The 16,493-nt window shown below is 44.6% G+C and overlaps 2 protein-coding genes across 2 annotated transcripts; both read right to left on the reverse strand.

Annotated features, from left to right (window-relative positions):
* Nucleotides 1-387: 387 nt before the first annotated feature.
* Nucleotides 388-5,401, reverse strand: LOC26515345 (protein phosphatase 1 regulatory subunit 12A). The gene is made up of 2 exons (XM_014911931.3): nucleotides 1,318-5,401; nucleotides 388-712 (listed from the first exon to the last, which is right to left on the reverse strand). Exons 1-2 carry the CDS (start codon nucleotides 5,395-5,397, stop codon nucleotides 665-667), a joined length of 4,128 nt encoding a protein of 1,375 aa, XP_014767417.1. The 5' UTR covers nucleotides 5,398-5,401; the 3' UTR covers nucleotides 388-664.
* Nucleotides 5,402-5,481: 80 nt separating this feature from the next.
* LOC6499979 (sorbitol dehydrogenase) lies at nucleotides 5,482-7,611 on the reverse strand. The gene is made up of 6 exons (XM_001953462.4): nucleotides 7,268-7,611; nucleotides 7,166-7,199; nucleotides 6,336-6,805; nucleotides 6,057-6,275; nucleotides 5,875-5,996; nucleotides 5,482-5,812 (listed from the first exon to the last, which is right to left on the reverse strand). The coding sequence occupies exons 1-6, from the start codon at nucleotides 7,400-7,402 to the stop codon at nucleotides 5,629-5,631; spliced, it is 1,164 nt and encodes a 387-aa protein (XP_001953498.2). The 5' UTR covers nucleotides 7,403-7,611; the 3' UTR covers nucleotides 5,482-5,628.
* Between the last annotated feature and the right edge of the window lie 8,882 nt (nucleotides 7,612-16,493).

Consider the following 16,493-nt stretch of genomic DNA (forward strand, 5'->3'; position numbering starts at 1 on the left):
TATATAATAAGTATTAAAGATTGATTCAAAAAATAAATAATATAAATTCATTATATGAATCCAGTTAACATATGTATTTTTGTAAAATATTCTATTCTATCGTGATCATATAAACGCATATTTTGTACATCATTTAGTTCCAATTTAAGATACGAGACAAATATTCAGTTTTTGTACTCGCAGATTAAAAGAGTATTTTGTGGTTGGGTGAGTAACAGTGAGGAAGAATAATTTTCCGATCCAGTAAATAATATATATGCTAAATCAGCAACAGTCGAGTCGATCTAAATAGTAATTAAAATACAGCCAAATGGGGAAATTTGTTGATAATTCCAATTGATAATTCCAAAGCACACACCATTACCAACATAAATAAATTATTGAATATTTTCGGATTAAACAATGAATTTTATTGGCATAAAATAACATTTCGTATATTTAAAGCTATTTAATGGTAATTTAATTTTAAAAGAATCCTGGTAACTTCAAGGCAGCTTCTCGATCGTTGCAGTAATTTTGGTAATCCCGGACAATCATCCTAATATATGTATTTACAGGCTCCCAGTAAGATAGTACCATCAGTTCGACTTCCCTTGATTGTTGTATCCACGTCCAGAAAGAAACGCAGCCAGGATGACGTCCAATCCGCAATGTCACTTCAATTTCACTTGGCCTTGGTGGAGCGGTCTATTGCATCTGGAAATATCGAAAGCTGTCCCGCCCCAAAATCGGGTTAGTGATTAGGGTCTTGACCTACAAACAACCTAAAACAAAATAACGCCTCCCAGTGTTTTATTTATATTCGTGAAAGGCTGTCGGCGGAGGCGCTACAAAATTTGCACTATCAAAGTTAAGCCGACGCTGATTTGTGGCGCCTTATCAGGCCCCGAGGGTGGTATAAAATTTTAATTGACGCTGAATAATTCCCCCCGTTTTTTATGATGTCGTGCGAAATGGAGAGCTAATCTATAGAGTACAGCTAGCTGGGCTTCAATCACCTCGATATGACATTCAGAAAGGTCTCTCTGATAGTAAAATTGCGATGCCAGAGTTTCCGTTCCGTTTGCCTCCAAAAATGGTTGGGGAAAGAGTAGGCTTTAATCAAGAACTTGTATTTTTAGAAAGGGAATATAATAAAGAAATATTAATTATAATACTATTTCGAAATTGAAGTATATTATCTCTTGGTTGAATTGGAAAATCCCATAGAGATTCATAAAAGTTGTGCCAAAAAATGAGAAATAAAATCTTTTCATTATCGGACACTTGACAAACATCACTAGCTTTTTGTTCAATGAACTGACCCCCAAAACTCACCCAAATCTGGCGGGCAAATCCCGATACGCCGTTACTAAACTTCTGGGTATTGCAGTCGTCGTCCTCAAGGGAGTCCAACTTCTCGGCACAGGGAGGAGAGCCGCCCAAGATCTTGATGTCCCGGCTCTGGTTTTTCTCCTTAAGCAGTTCCCGGGGCGTTTTCTTGGGATTTTTGCAGAGTGGCGAGCCGCCCTGGATCTCAGTTAGGTCCTTTGACTTCTTTTTTTTGTCCTTCTTTTTGAACATGTTAAAGGAAGACTGAGGTAGCAATGGTTCCTGCAGAGAACAGTGGCTCTTTTCCTTCGCGAACGGAAGTCGGGAGGGGATGTCCAAGGTGGCGGTAGTACTGAAGTGGCGGCGACCTACGTACGTGGACATTTTGCGCTTCGGGTCGTCACCTTTCTTGTTGCTGCCCAGAAATTTGTCAAACAAAATTTGTAAAAAGGACTTCTCAGAGGGACGAGAAGGTAGTACATCCGCCGGAGGCTTCGCCGTTTCCTTGTCGAGCAATTTTAGAGCCAGCTCTCCTCGGTCCAGCTCGGGTTTATTTTTATCAGAAGTATCTGGCTTTTTATTTTTTTCGTCAACCTTCGTTTTGGTCTCATCCAAAGACCCTTTAGTCTTCGGATCCATTTCGTCCTCTATTAATTTGTTATCGTCTTCACCATCTGCTGAGCCATCATAATGGGACGATACCTCGCTTGCAATGGGGTCGTAAAGGTCACCTGGAATCAGCTCAGATTTTGGTTGGTAATCGTCCATGTCATCTGAGCCGGAAAACTTTGCTGTTTGGTCGTCCTTCATTTTTTTGCGCCTCTCCTCAGCGGCCTCCATAAAAGATGATATTTTTTTACTCAACTCAGTATTTTTCTTATTGTAGTCTTCCTTCTCCTCGAGTTCATCCTTCAGTTTAGCTATCTCCTTCATGTACTTCTTCTTATCGTCCTTTTTGATTACGAAATCCTCATCATCGATTTTGGAATTCATGGCGAGAAGCTTGGCCCTGTCCTCTTCTTCCTCTTGTATCTTTTCATCCACGAGGTCCTTTAAGGTTGGCGCCCTTATCTTAGTGTTTAGGTCGTTTAGACCCGAAAAGTGATCTATGCCGCCCTCGTCGTCGTCGTCAAGACTTGCCTTGGGAGAATCTTTTGGGACGGGATCTTTCTTAGGTGGATTTTCTAACTTAGACAGAGCCTCCGATGTCGCGATTCCGATTGGGTTAATTTTAGAAGCCAAATCAGTTTCATTGCTAGATTTAGCATCTGATGTTGAAGCTCCGGTCGTATTATTTTTATTAGTTGAATCTGTTTCTTTGGTAGACTTAGCCTCCGATGTCGAAACCCCGATCGGATTATTTTCTTTGGTAGACTTAACCTCCGATGTCGAAACTCCGGTTGGATTATTTTTATTGGCAGGAGCCATTGAAAGAAATTCTTTGCTGGTCTTAGACTCCGATGTCGCGATTCCAGTCGGCTTATTTTTATCCGTTGAATCCGTTTCTTTGCTGGTCTTGAACTCCGATGTAGTTAATCCAGTTGGTTTATTCTTATCCGTTGAATCCACTTCTTTGCTAGACTTAGTCTCCGATGTGGAAATTCCGGTTGAATTATTTTTATTGGCTGGATCAGTTTCTTTGCTGGACTTAAACTCGGATGTCTCGATTTTGGTGGTTTTATTTTTATTGCTTGAGTCCGAGGCCAATATGGCCCGGACTTCAGCCTGACTGGTTTTGGTCGCTTTTGAGAGATCCTCTAGAGTCCACCAACGATCCTGTCCCTTGTCGAATTTGTCCAACTGCTCGAACAACTCTCTTACCCTGCCCTCTTGAGCTTTCGTTTGATCACCTCCTGAGTCGTCCTTAAACATGGCCACAATTTCCTCAGTGGTTTTGGGTTTACTGTCCTCCTTTTTGGTGGAACCCATTTTCCAAAATTGATTCGTGGTCCCCCCAGTCTCCTTAAACATTGAGATTATTTGGTTGGAGGACTGCTGCTGCGATAAGAACTCATTATGGATAAACTCGACAGGCTTCGCATCTACACCAACTAAGTTCATTGGGCTGCCCCTATCCGACATAAGATCCGAGCTACTTATGGGTTTGACAGTGGACTTTACTACGGTTTTGTCCTTGAAGGAATCTGGAGAAACTTGTTTCATGCAAGCATAGGGGGAGTCCGGGTCTGCCTGAATCGTGCGACGCGGTTCATCCATTGTTTTTTTGACTATAACTTTTGGTCTTGCGTCGGAGTCCTTCGCCTGATTTTTTTCAAGCTGCACTTTGTACTTTTCTATCCATTTCTGGACATAATCATTGGTTAGAAATTCTTCGGCAGGCTGTTTATGCTCCTCAGTTCGAATGTGCTCATAAATTTGTTTGAAAAGCTCCGAACTACTCTGATCCCGATTGTCATTGCGGATTTCCGAAACTGGTTGGGCGGCATTTGTATTAGCTTGGTTTGTTTCCAGTGTTCCTCTCGCTGATGTTTGCGAGGCCTTTATTAGACTTAGTACCTCCCGAGCGATTTCGTCTGGTGTTCGTTCCCGGGTACCCTTCCCTTTGGGGCCATCCTGCAGCCGCCAGTTTCCTGCCTCGGAATTGACTGCTGCCTCATCACCTGGAAATCCAGATGCACCTCCTTGATATCCACTCTGGTCTGCCCCTTCTTTGCTATCATTGGGACGCCAAAACTGACCGAAATTGTTGTTGTTTGAAGGACGAATAAAATATTTTTCCTTCGGAGGTTGTGATTGGTTCGTGAGATCCTTGTCGCTCGGAGTTGAGAATGATGATGGTTTTGGATGGAGCGTTTTTGGGCTGGAAGAAGGCTGCCCAGTCTTCCTTAGAGGCCCAGCGGTCTTTCTCTCTCCAGGCAAATCAAAACTGGAGCTCTTTGGATTAACGCCAATAGCCTGGTTTTTGGCGGAGCTTCGTTCTGAGTTGCCTGCCGAGGTGCCAGATTTGAACGGGGTCTGAGCACCTGCCTTCCTTGCTGGCGTACTCTTTATACGGAGGTTCTGATTAGAAGCACCTGTCCTCGATACCGCCTCTTTCTTATCCAGGTTGGGTTTGGAACTTAACTTTTTGTCCGGGTTTTGCGGAACCCTTCTTGCGGGTGCCGAGGATATTGAAGGAGGCGGAGGCACTGGAGGCAACGGAAACGCGGTCTCAGATTTGGCTTCGGCTGGGATATAGTCCGGGGTGTGGGGCTCCTCTTTGGCATCCACCTCATTGGGTGGTTCCTTTGAAGCCGTTTTGTCCAATTTTGCCTTCGCCTTGCGCTTGTTCTTGCGCTTGGCCGCTTGTTCTTCTTCGGACAGAGCCTGAAGCGCGGCCCTTATCCTCAGTTCCTCAGGCGATACAGGTTCGTTTGGGAAAAATTTCGTATAGATAATATCCTCTGAAGAACCGATAAAACCTTTGGATTTATCTTTATTGTTCGGATCTTTGGGGGTCTGACTGTCCGAACCAAGTTCATAGTATATGGGCCCATTGTCGTACCTCGGATCATTAATAAATTCAACAGGAGGTTGGGCAGGATTTGATTGAAATTTTCCATCGAAGTTTTCATTATTTCCCTCGTTCGACGATTTCACATCCAATTGACCGAGTTGGAAGAAGATCGTATTTGGGGAATGGACCCCCGAATCCTGGTTATCCGAAAAGCAAGTTATGGTATTGGGACCTTGCGGCTTGACTTCGACGGGCGAGGGGCGAGCGCTTGGTAGCTCCGGGCTATTTTCGAACGGAGCCTCCGGTCGTCGCTCGGCGGGTACCTCCGTAGGGTTGGGTGGCGCTGCCCCTCCGGCGCCCTTGCCTGGCTCCTCCTTCGGGCCTTCATGGATGAAACCCGGTCCCATATGAATGGGCAAAATCGGGCGCGTACTACCGGGATCCTTCGTTTTCGTCCCATCAGACTTGCCGGACACCGTTTTTGATCCGTCGTGCTTACGGCGGCGCGGCTGAATTGACGCCAGCGACCCCGAGAGGCCGCAGCGATGGCGGTACGAGACGCGCCACAGCCCGAGATAGAAACTAGAGCGGCGGCACGCCGCGATCCCAGTGAGAACGATGCCGGACATGGCACAGCTACTGGGTGGGTTTTGTGCTCAGGTTGGCGGAAGGCCGGAAAGTCGCGAGGGCGGAAGGGGAGTCGACTGATAGACTATTGGGAACTCAACAAATTTCGGTTTATTTCAGAAATACTATGTGTCGAAAGGTTAGATTTAGTATACGGGCCAGGACAAGTGTCGCTTGATTGAGACGAAACAGTTTACTGGGGTTTCTAAGCTAAGCTTCTAGGCTAATATGATCTAGAATTTGCGTGGATTGTTGGCATCCCTCGGCTGCACATGGATCATCACTTTGATGGCGCCTCCCAGTCCCTTCCGAGCTGTTTCAAAGGCCTTGTCCGTGTCCTTGATGTCAAAGTGATGGGTCACCAGTCGCTTTACGTTCACTTTTCCGGAGGACACCAAAGCCAGGGCACTAGCATAGCTGTAGGAAACCAAATGTTATCAAGGATAGTCCAACAATAAAGAACTTTTAAAACAACTTACTCATTACAGTAACGGAAAACTCCTCGAATGTCCACTTCACGAGCCAGGGCGTTGATAATTGGCAGCTTCACTTCCGGAGCTCCCATGCCCACAATCACCACCACGCCTCCAGAGCGGGTTGCCTGAAGAGAATAGATTCCAGGTTAGTCTTCTGGGTCACTAATTCAAACTTCTTCACTCACAAAAATTGCCAAACGGGCACTGCTCTCGGCTCCACAGCAATCGATCGCCTTGTCCGGCTCACCACACATTGTTTCGCGGACCAGTTTCGCAGTCTCCTCGGCGGATTGATCCTTTTTCAGCAGGAGCGTGTGGGTGGCGCCCAGCTCCTTGGCCACATCGAGGCGTTGCTGCAGCAGATCCGTGATAAGGATCTCCGAGGCGCCCATGGCTTGAGCAGCCTACAAAATTGTAATTTAATATTTAATATTCTAACTTTACTTATTCCGTGATAGTTTTACCAGAAGGGTGACAAGACCAATGGGACCTGCTCCCAGGATGATCACCTTGGAGCCCAGGGTCACCTCAGCTCGCCGGCAGGCGTGGACGCCCACGGACAGAGGCTCCAGGAGAGCTCCCTCCTCCATGGAGACGTGGTCGGGCAGCTTGAAGCAAAAGTCAGCGGGGTGCTTGTAGAACCGGGTGAGATTTCCATCGTAGGGGGGTGTGGCACAGAAGACCATGCCGGGACACAGGTTGTACTTGCCCTGCTTGCAGTGATCACAGTAGCGGCACGGAACTCCCGGTTCGATGGCCACACGATCGCCGACCTTCACATTGGTCACTTTCTTTCCCAGTTTGGTCACCACGCCGGAGGATTCGTGGCCGATTACCATGGGCTTGGTGAGAATAAAGTCACCGATGCGTCCGTGGGCCAGATAGTGTACATCCGAGCCGCAAATACCCACACTGTCCATGGCAATGAGAACCTCTGCGAAGAAGGAAATTTAGGTCGTAAATTAATAAACTCATTTTGAACTAGGGGCACGTTATAGATTGACCTTGAAATGTTTCAAACAATCACTATACTATAGAGCTTGTGGAAAACGTTTATTTCGAATTTTGATAAGAAAAATTCCAAAGTCACGAGCTACATTTTGATAATGAAATTAAAAGTTTTATGTTCAAACTAATGTTTCCTTGAAATAACATGTTCTTATCACAAAATCACTCGATCATGTAAATTTGACCTTAAAATACAGTCTCATTGAGGCACTAGGCCATTCGATAGGAAATGTTATTAAATATTAAAAATTATAAAATATAAACTAGACTTTTATAAATTACTTACCATCATCAGCAATTTGAGGAATAGGACGTTGCTCCTAATAAAATTTAATAGTATACTTCGCTTTAGTAATATTAGTGACTAATCCTTTTGAGAGATCCTTACCAATCGCATGTCCTCGATGCCGTGCAACACCGCTGTCAGATTATCCTTGGCCATGTCTATGCTTTTCTCGCAACTGCACCGAACAGACTGAAGAACCAACCGATCGAAGAGCCGACTGGAAACTAATTTTAACATTTTGAACGAACCGGTAGAGGACCCGCGGATGTCTGGATGGCGCCTTATCAGCGGCTGTGACGTATTTATTTGGGGACTGCGATAGCGATGTAATATTCGCACTGCCCACACCGCTTCACACCGTCACTGGTGGGTCAGAGAGGTTATCAGCCCACTCGAACACAGCTATTTTTCTGCCTCGTTTTTTTGTTGTCTGTTTACATGCCTTGTTTTTAAGCCCATTTGATGTTAATGACAGTAAGAATCGGTAGGTGTGTGAACGTTCTGACACACCTTTTCCGATAACTAATCAATAGTTATCGCAGCACTTGAATTAACAGGCAATGACCTTAACTATTTAGTGAGTGATAAGCTAGAGCCCGCTGTACTATCACTACTAAGTAGAAATTCCAATAGACAGTAGATCGCAACTAGCCACTAATGTCCTTCGGTGTCGGTCGTGTACTTTTGCACGATTGGGGGATGTCCTCAATGTGTCATTGTGGACATTTAACAGAACATCAAAAGTGGTTGCGCCATAAATAAGCAGACCCTAGCTTTGACCCCACACATCTAAGAGCACTGTTACCCTCGCCAGACCCGGCATCATTCCTGGCTCGCCCCTGACAGGACATCCTACACCCCCCTGGCAATCCTGGAACTGAACCATTTGTAATTTTTTGCTTGGACAATAACAACGACAAACAAATTTTAGTCCACTTCTGTTTTATGGCAAATTAATGGAGCGACATGCTGGCCATGTTCGCAATGGAACTTTACTCCATGCACTCGAGCCTAGCAGGTGGCCCCAGCTTCCGGACGTCCTGTCTCCCGGCCTCGCCGCCCCGCCAATCCTCCTGCGGGGGGGTCACTTCCCCGCAGTTCGTCTTGCCTATCAGTTCTCGGTTCACACATGCGAATGGTCATGTTTTATTATATACCCTGGGAAGAGGTATTTTGGAATCAGTATTAGCTGACCTAAAGGATAATCCTCTTTTATTTCAATACATTTTTTAGCGACTCAGAATGCTTGATTAATTTATTTAAATTTGGCAAAAAAACGATTAAATATTTTCAAGAATTTATTTCATAGTTTTTCCGAAAGGGTATCAGCCTTCTAAAGTGGAGAACCAAAACTTATCCCCTATGCAATATTGTGGTAGTTGCCATTGCTGCTGTCACTGATGTCGATTGTGTAGTTGTATGGGTGTGTAGGCGTTGGATTTGTTGTTGCTGTTGCTTTCTTTTGGCTCCATTTTGTAGTATGTGTGTGTGTGTGCGAGGGTGTGTGTATGTGTGTGTGGATGAGTATGTGTTGCCAGGGCGGGCTAACATATTGGACATTTATTATTTTTCATGAGTGTTTTTGCTCGTCGAGTAAATTATGGCGGGTCCATGGCGGACGGAAGTGGACCAAAGCCGTAACCCTTACTCACTTACCCTCCTTCTCTTTCTATCTCTATCTCTGTCTTCGAATACGGCCGTACAAATTGGTTCACAATACGTGCGACTCAGCTGCCGCTGTCTGTCCCTCCGCCTGTCTGAAATTTGGCCGTAAAACGCTTACCCGGTTCGGATTCGATCTGTATTTTTGTTTTTGTCATAGCTTTGATAAACCCAATGGGAATGGAATCGGATCGACGGGGCTTAGGAGGCCGATGTTAGGGGGCAGGGTCAGATGGCAGGTCAGGCTGGGAGTTTGGAACGGGGGCAGTGCTGCAGGCGTGTTAAATTAATAATTGCATAAATTTTACATGTGCTGTTGCATGAGTTATGAACGAAGCGGCATAAATCGCGAATAATGTGCACACTGGCCGTGCGAATATTTATGGGCGTGACTGTAAATCATCAAACCATAAACGCACTTGCAACGCCAACGCCAAGCGGTCAACATGTCGCTGGCACTGTTTTCACAGGACACCGATCCTATTGTCCTGTTTTTTCATAAATATGTTCTAAAGAGTGAGAGGGGTAGGTGTTTAAAAATAAAATAAAAAATTAACTTCTAATCTTCTTAATATCATTTGAAATTTTTTTAAAAATGTGTTTATTAATATATTTTAAAAATCTGTTAATTTTAACCTATGGCTAGGTACTTTATAATTCGTTTATGCCATAAATATTTTTATTCACTTGGTTTGTACGGTTCCGTTTGCAATTTCAAACTTTTCGATGCATTCGCACATGATATATGCATAAATTTAATGAAGTGGCATAATTGTTAATATACGATATATTTATATAGATGTGGGTGCAGTCCAGGCTTTTTCTTTTTTAATTTAAACATAATATATATCAAATAAAACAAAAAAATACCAAGAACGATCATAGAAGCCATGTTTTTTCAAAGCCCAAAACTATGCAACATTTTTTGTAGCTTTTTCTTACACACTCATACAAACAGACACACATACAACGTCTTCTCTTCCCAAAAGATTTTGTCTTCGAGTATCCTCCTGTACTGTCTTTGTCAATGAAGGAGTTCCGGCAGCTTTCGGCCATTAGTCTTAATACACGCATGGAGATGAACCGAAATTTGCCCAATAAAAGTTCGATGCCATAAATTAAGAGCGCCGTCCTGCATCCTGCGGCCTGCGTCCTACGTCCTGCGCCACGTCCATGTCGATGGCCCTGGGCCAAGGATAGCAGGCGCCAGCTGCCGGAAGGAGTGGATGGCTTGCCAGGATGCGAGGAAAAGGTATTGGGCGCAGGACCACTGAAGCGAGAGATATGCGATCAGTAAATACGTTTCCGTTTCGTCTGCTAATACACTTCCTTCATCCGCAGGACTTTAATTCTTAAACACCCGCCAGCCTGTGATGGATGCAAAAGTGGCAACAACAACAAAAACAATAACATTAAAAAAAAGAAACAGGGCCATTATTCTCATCTGGTGTACTGTAAACTCGCAACACTTTGATGTTTCAAAAATTATTTCATTTTCTATATCCAGCAGCAGGAGCAGGAGGAGCTGGAGGAGAAACAGGAGCAACAGCAGGAGCTGCTAACCGAGCAGGTCCTGAGAAAAAGCTTGGAGGACAGGACGCGGACTTTAGATTTATGGCCGGGAGCCAGACAAAGTGTCTGCGGTTCGGTCAGAGCCTTCAAGGCGAATTCTGCGAGCCTTTGTGTATCGTCCTTCCCATCTCGGGTGCATCCTGTGCTGCAGGAAAAACGCAAAAAAAAATATATAAAACTGCAGAAAATGTGAGTGAGGGGAAAGGGTGGAAAAACTTGGCCGGGTCATATGTGAGTCAAAGTAAACGGAGACATTGGTTAGTCAAGTTTTTCTTTTCGCAGTGTCATTGCAATTCTCAAGACGAAAGTGCAACCGTGGCGAAAAAATAGATACGTATATACATATAGAAAACCGGATGTCGGAAGCACTCCATTCAATCTGCAAACAAGACGCAACTACGACTGCAGCGAAATGAGAAATTCGTTTTTTATTTAAATTTGGAGTAGAGAGAAAAACATCCTTGTCCACTGTTGCACTAGCTTTAGCTGTTGTTCCATTTGCTGGCTTTCCACTTGCAACTGCTGATGGCGATGGCGATGCTGCTGCGTTTTCCACTGGATCTTCTTCCGGCGCGAGGAAGATGAATGCCTCGCCAACGACAACACGATGACGCCAATAGTTTTTCCCTTCTGTTCGGCCTCAGCTGGGTTTTGGTTTTTGGTCTTCCTTGGCTCCCCTTCCCGGGGCCCAGCCCAGCTTGTGGTCTGAGCAAGTTTTGTTGATTTAGGGAGCCGACAGGGATTCTTGTGCGTAACTATTTGGTTTTGCAAAAGTTCTCTGAAGTGCTCACATAATTTGAAAATTTGTCACAAACGGGATACATAAACTCAAGAGCCCTCGGTGCCGCAAGTTGGTTAAGCAAAATAATAAATAATCCAGATAATCTAAAAGAAACATTTCTTAAATTTGTTGAATTGTATCCACAAATCTTTTAAGGTATTCCGCTCAAGAATCGGATGAAAATTGGCAAAGATATTGCCATCGCTGGGGGCCATATTGTCCTCCCCATGCATTTTTCAACATTTTGAAGGGGATCCCCCAGGAAAATTTAACAAAAAATCTAAAAATTATTTCGATCTTAGATTTTAATGCAGATCGATGGACAATCGATGTACAAATTGTTTAAGGTATTCCGCTCAAGATACGGATGAAAATTGGCAAAGGCATAGCTTTCGCCATATGTCATGGGGTTCCTTCAGGCATTTTTCTGAATTTTGAAGAGGCTTTCCCCAAAATTCGAACAAAAATGCAAAAAGATTTAGTGGCAGATTGATGGAGAACCGATATTAAAACGATTTAAGGTATTCCGATCAAGGATTACATGAGAACTGTGTGTGGAAATCTGATTTTTAGTCTTAATAGACGGTCCTTCCCGATTTTCCTAATCTTTTCAATATCAAATATCATCGAATGTGGAAAAACATAAAGCAAGGGACAAAGATCAGCCATTATTTAAAAGCATAAACACATGACGACTTTTTCGCGTTAATTCACACATCGGCGATATAAATTAAATAATGTGTCCCATCGAGGGGGCGCCCACTAAATTAAAAATGATATAGAGGAGGCAATTTTCACAGTCATCACAGGCATTGTCAGGGGAGCCGACGGGCGTTGGCAGGGAACTTGCCTAATTAATTTCCATTACAACGTGCCATGGGTTGCAGATATTCAAGGGCAGACGGTAAGGGAAAAAAAATATTTAAAATTTTGTGCACTTGCCTCAAGCATGTGCAGGCGATTAAATTAAGTGACGCATTAACAATTGCAGGGCCGAAACTAAATCATTTTGTCGCCACGGCGTCACAATTCACGCCTGCAGGAGTCAGAGGGTGCAATGAGAAAAAAAAAAGGAGAAGCGAGAAGGACACTGGGCTATATCCTTGAAGGCTTTTGTGCAATTTGTCAAGCTGGCAATTGGCTGCCTCTGGGCTGGGTTTTGGGCTTTGGGATATTTGAAGGGTTGCAGGAGCAGCTTTCACTTCCCGCCTCAAAATCGTGGCGCACTCAGGGAAATTGGCTCATTTGCATTCGAAATTTAAATTAATGCAAAACCGCTGAAAATGCCGAAAAATATGTTGGGTAAACTTTTGGCCGGACTCGTTTGTTGTTGTATGTTTCTCGAGGAGTTGGTGGGGGGGGGGGGTGGCTGGTGGGGCAAGGCAGGACATGAGCCCAGGCTGATCATAAATATTCGCCAGGGCTCGTTAGAGCTACGAACGAATGAACGCGACTTCCTTACTAACTACGCACGAAATCAAGTGGGGAAAATTCTCGGGGAGCAGCTGCCGCGCGAAAATGTGTGCGCCCAGCCCAGGGATTCCCACCCAACACTTGGGCCCCCCATCCGCCCCATTCCCGCTTCGACTCCTGGGCCAACGAGAGCTACTTTTGCCGCAGTTCCTTATATTCCGTATTCCCAGGAGCCGGAGCAACAACATTAGGAGGAACATCTTACTCGCCTTTTTAAAATGTCCAATAAAAATTGCCGACACATTTCGCCCATATTTCTTCGGAATCCCATATAAATCACGCGCTGTAATCCCTCATGCTATCGCCGCGTCGTCTTGGCTCTTCTTGCAGCCTCTTCTGAAGGCCCCCGCCCTCGAGTCGTACTCCCCCGTTGGACCACGAATGTTTTCAACATTCAAGGGGATATCGAGGCAGCGAGCGAGGAGTGGAAATGGCAGCCTTCTGACTTTGGCAGTTTGGCAATAAGAAAGTTTTTCTTTTCCCCGTCTTCTGGTGGTGCGGTTACTTCAGCAGCTTCTGCCTGGGCATCGCCATTCGCCTTTTTGTGTTCGGTGGTCCAAACCGAATCTCAAAAACCACCCACTTGGCAGCGACCTGCCCCCTTTTTAGCCATGCGTGCGTGTGTTGGCCAACAAACGCTCACTCCCCGGCCTCATTATTGGGCGCTGGCGATTATTTGAAATTGCAAAAGTTTCATTCATTGCGGAAAAGCTGGGGGCGAGAGGCATACGTAAATGGAAAATATATGTGCCCCGGCCAGATAAATCAATAGGTACAGCCAAACATGTCCGGAATTCACAATTCAAATGAGCAGCTTAGTTACCAATTCACCTAAATAATATGTCGAGCTTTTGGGTTTTGACTTTCTTTAGCATTTGGTGAATTAAACTTAATTTTAGTTAAATTTTATAAAACATAAAAAGTGTCTTAAACAGCTTCTACTCCTTATAATTATGATGGCCGGGGTGCAATGCATCATTTTAATGGGTGGAGGGAGAGGTGTTGCAGCATCAGACATAATGTGGCACTCGCATGCGGCCCTCGTCCTGGAAAACGGTGCAGGAACACGCGAGAATAATGCGCGCATATTGTCCAAATTTGTTCTCTATAAATTTCGTAAACAAAAAATAAGCAAAACGGGGATGGGAAGTGAAAATCGTGTTGTTTCTTCTGGTGAATAAGGTGAGGCAAGAACCGGAAAGGATCAGGTCGGGGTCACCACTTGGCTTGGTTGGATGGTTCATTCGCCGGCGGATTCATTTGAGTGGGCGGTTAGCGAGGGTGGTGGTGTGGTGTGGTGCTTGGGTGGTGCGGTGGTTGGATGGGGAGATTCGGAGGCTGCCGAAAGGCAAAAGAACTATGTTTGGCGAGAGAGATAAAGCAATAAATTCTGTCAGAAATTTAATTTGATAATAAATCTTTGCTTCTAGCGCTACGGAATTTATTTCACTCGCACACTCACTGGCACACCCCATACACACACACACACACACACGTTTCGGGTTGTATATAGAAATTCGTGCACATAATAAAACAAAAAGCAACAACAGCAACAGCAAAAAGGGAAAGAAAGGAACCGGATCGAAAAAACGTGCGTGCATGCCAAGGATGAATGAGGATACCCGAACATGACACTTATGGATGTTCCGCCGCACACACTCGAATCTACATCCCTTTTTCACCATCAGGATACGCACCTTTCTGTATCTGTATTCGGGTGTGTCTATGTAGGTGTTTCTGTGTGTGTAGGTGTGGGTACCACAAAATGGATTCTAATCCGGCACTTTCCCTTTTTTCCCAACTGCCATTTGGCCCTTATCACATTCCGAATTGCCCAAAGCGTTGATAACTTTAAAATGGAAATAAAAAGGTGAACATCTTATATAAGTATATATCACATACTTGCAATATATCATTTGATTGGACATTTTTTGGTCAGATAGGTTACACAGGATATGGTTAAGATGAGAGCGTGATTTTTAAAATTATAGCATACTTTTGGACAGACTGGATGGGCGGGATGAGATGATTTATTTATTAAATTAAAAATATTAAATTTTAGCTTTCTAATTTGGTTATACCTAGAAGAATAATTTACAAAATACCATCCCATTTTCTAGCCATTAAGGATAATTAAAATTCTTTGTCTAGAATCCAGATTATAACCATGAAAGATCAGTAATTTCTTTGTCTGAGATATTTTTGGTAAGCAACCGTGACCAGGCTGTTTAGACACACCAAGGCCGTACACTTTTGACCAAATGGAACAATTGACAGGTGAAAATATGGAGTGACCTATGACCTTGGCCAGCCATTCTTCAGGTATTATCATTGTCCTTGGAAAACGAAGCAATATTGGGTCACTTTTACTTTTATTTTTATTATTTTTTGTTGGTTACGCACAGGTAGGCATGCGATTAATTTGACCATAAGGCGGGGAGAAAGATGAGAGCTCAAAGTCGGGATTTTCAGTTCGTAGCTCATTTCAATGGAGGTCAGGCTGAAAATAAATGTACTGCAAGTCGATGGTGGTGGCACCAAGGAAAGAGCTGGCCAGGGACCAGAGAAAAACAGAAATTTCGATAAGATTTCGCCAAGATGCTGCCAACAAAAGTGTCATAAATCTTGGCGCTAAGGATTGCCCTGTTAAGCGACGGAGAAGGAAATCCCCACGAGAAATGCTCAGCGAGATGAGCCAAAAAGCGAAAGAGTTGTCGAGTTCCGAAAATACACTTGACACATCGCACTGTCCCATTCTGGCTCATTGGTTGAGTGCACTGATTTATTTGGCCGGTTTGCAGTTGAATTTTTGATGCAGCATAAGAAGACGACGGCAAAACAAGATAAATGACGGCCTGGCGACTCTTGGCCATGCGGAGATTTTTGGTTCCAAAAACTAGCTGGCCAGCAACTTCAGACAAACAGTGAGATGCCCGTAAATAAGTATATGGGACTGGCGGACTGGCGGACCGACCGACATACGTATGTATCCCTTTTATCGTCCGCCTCTCGTCCGCCATCATCCCCGTTTGCGAGCGCGACGAGCTGAACCCTTAATTCCCATCATAGATCAACCATTTTCGGTCGTAAATAACCCGCTCAAATCTCTAATTTGTTTTGCCCCGACAAGCAGCCAAAGGTGGAAAACCCTTTTTATCCATGAAACTGAGAGTGAGCTGAGAGAAAGCAGATTAGGTTACAAACAGTTCGTGAAAAGGCCCAAAGTAATGGGGGCAGGGAATGGGATGCAGTGCATCCTGAAACTCCAGTCACTCGATTGTCATTAAACATCTGTTGAACAGTGAGATACAATTTATTGATAAGTCAAAGTCAAAGGCATGCAAATGCAGAGAGTCAATTGAATCGCCATGCCAGACACGACAGATCCAGCGAATTAAAAGACAATATCATCAATTATATTATGGCAAAGGAACGCCAAGGCCCCCAGCCCAGTGCCCCTCGTCGCCGCATCGCATCCATCGGATTCCTTTCCATTGACCAACGAAGCTAAAATACTTGGCAGCGCAATGAATCGTGTCTGGCATACATTGCCCGCAGTAATCCCTTGCCCCAATCCCCAAGCCCATGCCCCATACCTCATGCCACCACCCCTTCCGCGTAAGGCGGTTGCATAAATAAAGAAGCGGACATGGCCCGAGGATGGGATCGGGTCGGATCGGTTCGGATTGGATTGGATTGATCGTGAGTTATGGGTTGTCACCTGTCTGTCGCAGCTGTCAAATTGAAAGTGGATTGCACCGAACGCAACGCAATGTGCCGGGTGAGTAAGTAAGTAATCGCGCAGAAGGGTAATCGCCATCGATTGCCGATAAGAATATC

Source organism: Drosophila ananassae, chromosome 2L (genome assembly GCF_017639315.1).
Source record: "Drosophila ananassae strain 14024-0371.13 chromosome 2L, ASM1763931v2, whole genome shotgun sequence".
Classification (NCBI taxonomy): Eukaryota; Metazoa; Arthropoda; class Insecta; order Diptera; family Drosophilidae; genus Drosophila; species Drosophila ananassae.

What these genes read in the sequence shown, in the direction of transcription:
- LOC26515345 (XM_014911931.3), bottom strand. Translation starts at nt 5,397, where the DNA reads ATGTCCGGCATCGTTCTCACTGGGATCGCGGCGTGCCGCCGCTCTAGT. An exon ending in GATTTGCCCGCCAGATTTGG is followed by an intron (nt 713 to 1,317) that starts GTGAGTTTTGGG and finishes GGGGCGGGACAG; the next exon opens with CTTTCGATATTTCCAGATGC.
- LOC6499979 (XM_001953462.4), bottom strand. Translation starts at nt 7,402, where the DNA reads ATGTTAAAATTAGTTTCCAGTCGGCTCTTCGATCGGTTGGTTCTTCAG. An exon ending in GCATCGAGGACATGCGATTG is followed by an intron (nt 7,200 to 7,267) that starts GTAAGGATCTCT and finishes AAATTTTATTAG; the next exon opens with GAGCAACGTCCTATTCCTCA. An exon ending in TCCTCAAATTGCTGATGATG is followed by an intron (nt 6,806 to 7,165) that starts GTAAGTAATTTA and finishes CCTTCTTCGCAG; the next exon opens with AGGTTCTCATTGCCATGGAC.